At 51.4% G+C, this 625-nt stretch overlaps 1 protein-coding gene across 2 annotated transcripts in view; it reads left to right on the top strand.

Moving 5' to 3' along the window:
- The first annotated feature begins 378 nt into the window (after positions 1 to 378).
- Positions 379 to 625, top strand: part of METTL5 (methyltransferase like 5) — a 4,271-nt gene continuing 4,024 nt past the window's right edge. For both annotated transcript variants that reach the window (XM_010292294.1, XM_010292293.1), the window contains exon 1: positions 379 to 506. In XM_010292294.1, the coding sequence (XP_010290596.1) occupies positions 398 to 506 (109 nt within the window). In that variant the 5' untranslated portion in view covers positions 379 to 397. The remainder of the gene's footprint in view (positions 507 to 625) is intronic.

Raw genomic sequence — 625 nt, 5'->3', positions numbered from 1 at the left:
AGCTGCTTTGAGGCCGCGGAGAGGGCCCTGTCGGGCAAGCGGCCGGTAGACTCGGTTCCAGCTCCGTTTAGGGATGGGCGGCAGGCGGGGCCTGTCGGTAGGAGCGGAGCCCCGAGCCGAGGAGGGCGCGGGGCGTCCTCGGCGTCTGCCTGGGACGGGAGTCGGTGCGTGAGGAAAGGCGGCTGCGAGGGTCGGGGAGCGGCCTCGCCTTAGCCGGTGCCGCGCTTGTCCCCCGTCATCCGTGCGCCGTCAGTTGGATCCTTGAAAACGGCTGCATGAAAACACCCGGGAGATGCTGAGCAGTACAGTGGGATTTCAAGTATAAAATGATTGAAGATAACATCTCGTTTATTTATATTATAGTAACGGATTACATATTGGTTTCCATAGTTAAACTATGAAGAAATTAAAGCTTAAAGAACTGGAAAGCTGTCTTCAACAAGTGGATACTTTTGAAAGTCCGAAAGTACTCCTTGAGCAGTATCCAACACGACCTCATATCGCAGGTAGAGGTTGCCTACAGCACTGTTGTCTCTTTTCCTAGTTCTTCTTTCATCAGCACTTAAAAAAGTATTTCTACTGCATTTTCTCCTTTGAAGCCTTTAGACTAAAAGAAATTGAGAAA

Source organism: Phaethon lepturus, unplaced genomic scaffold, assembly GCF_000687285.1.
Source record: "Phaethon lepturus isolate BGI_N335 unplaced genomic scaffold, ASM68728v1 scaffold23558, whole genome shotgun sequence".
In the NCBI taxonomy this organism is placed as follows: domain Eukaryota; kingdom Metazoa; phylum Chordata; class Aves; order Phaethontiformes; family Phaethontidae; genus Phaethon; species Phaethon lepturus.
The sequence above is the reverse complement of the archived record's forward strand: the minus strand, read 5'-3'. Positions and strand labels throughout refer to the sequence as shown.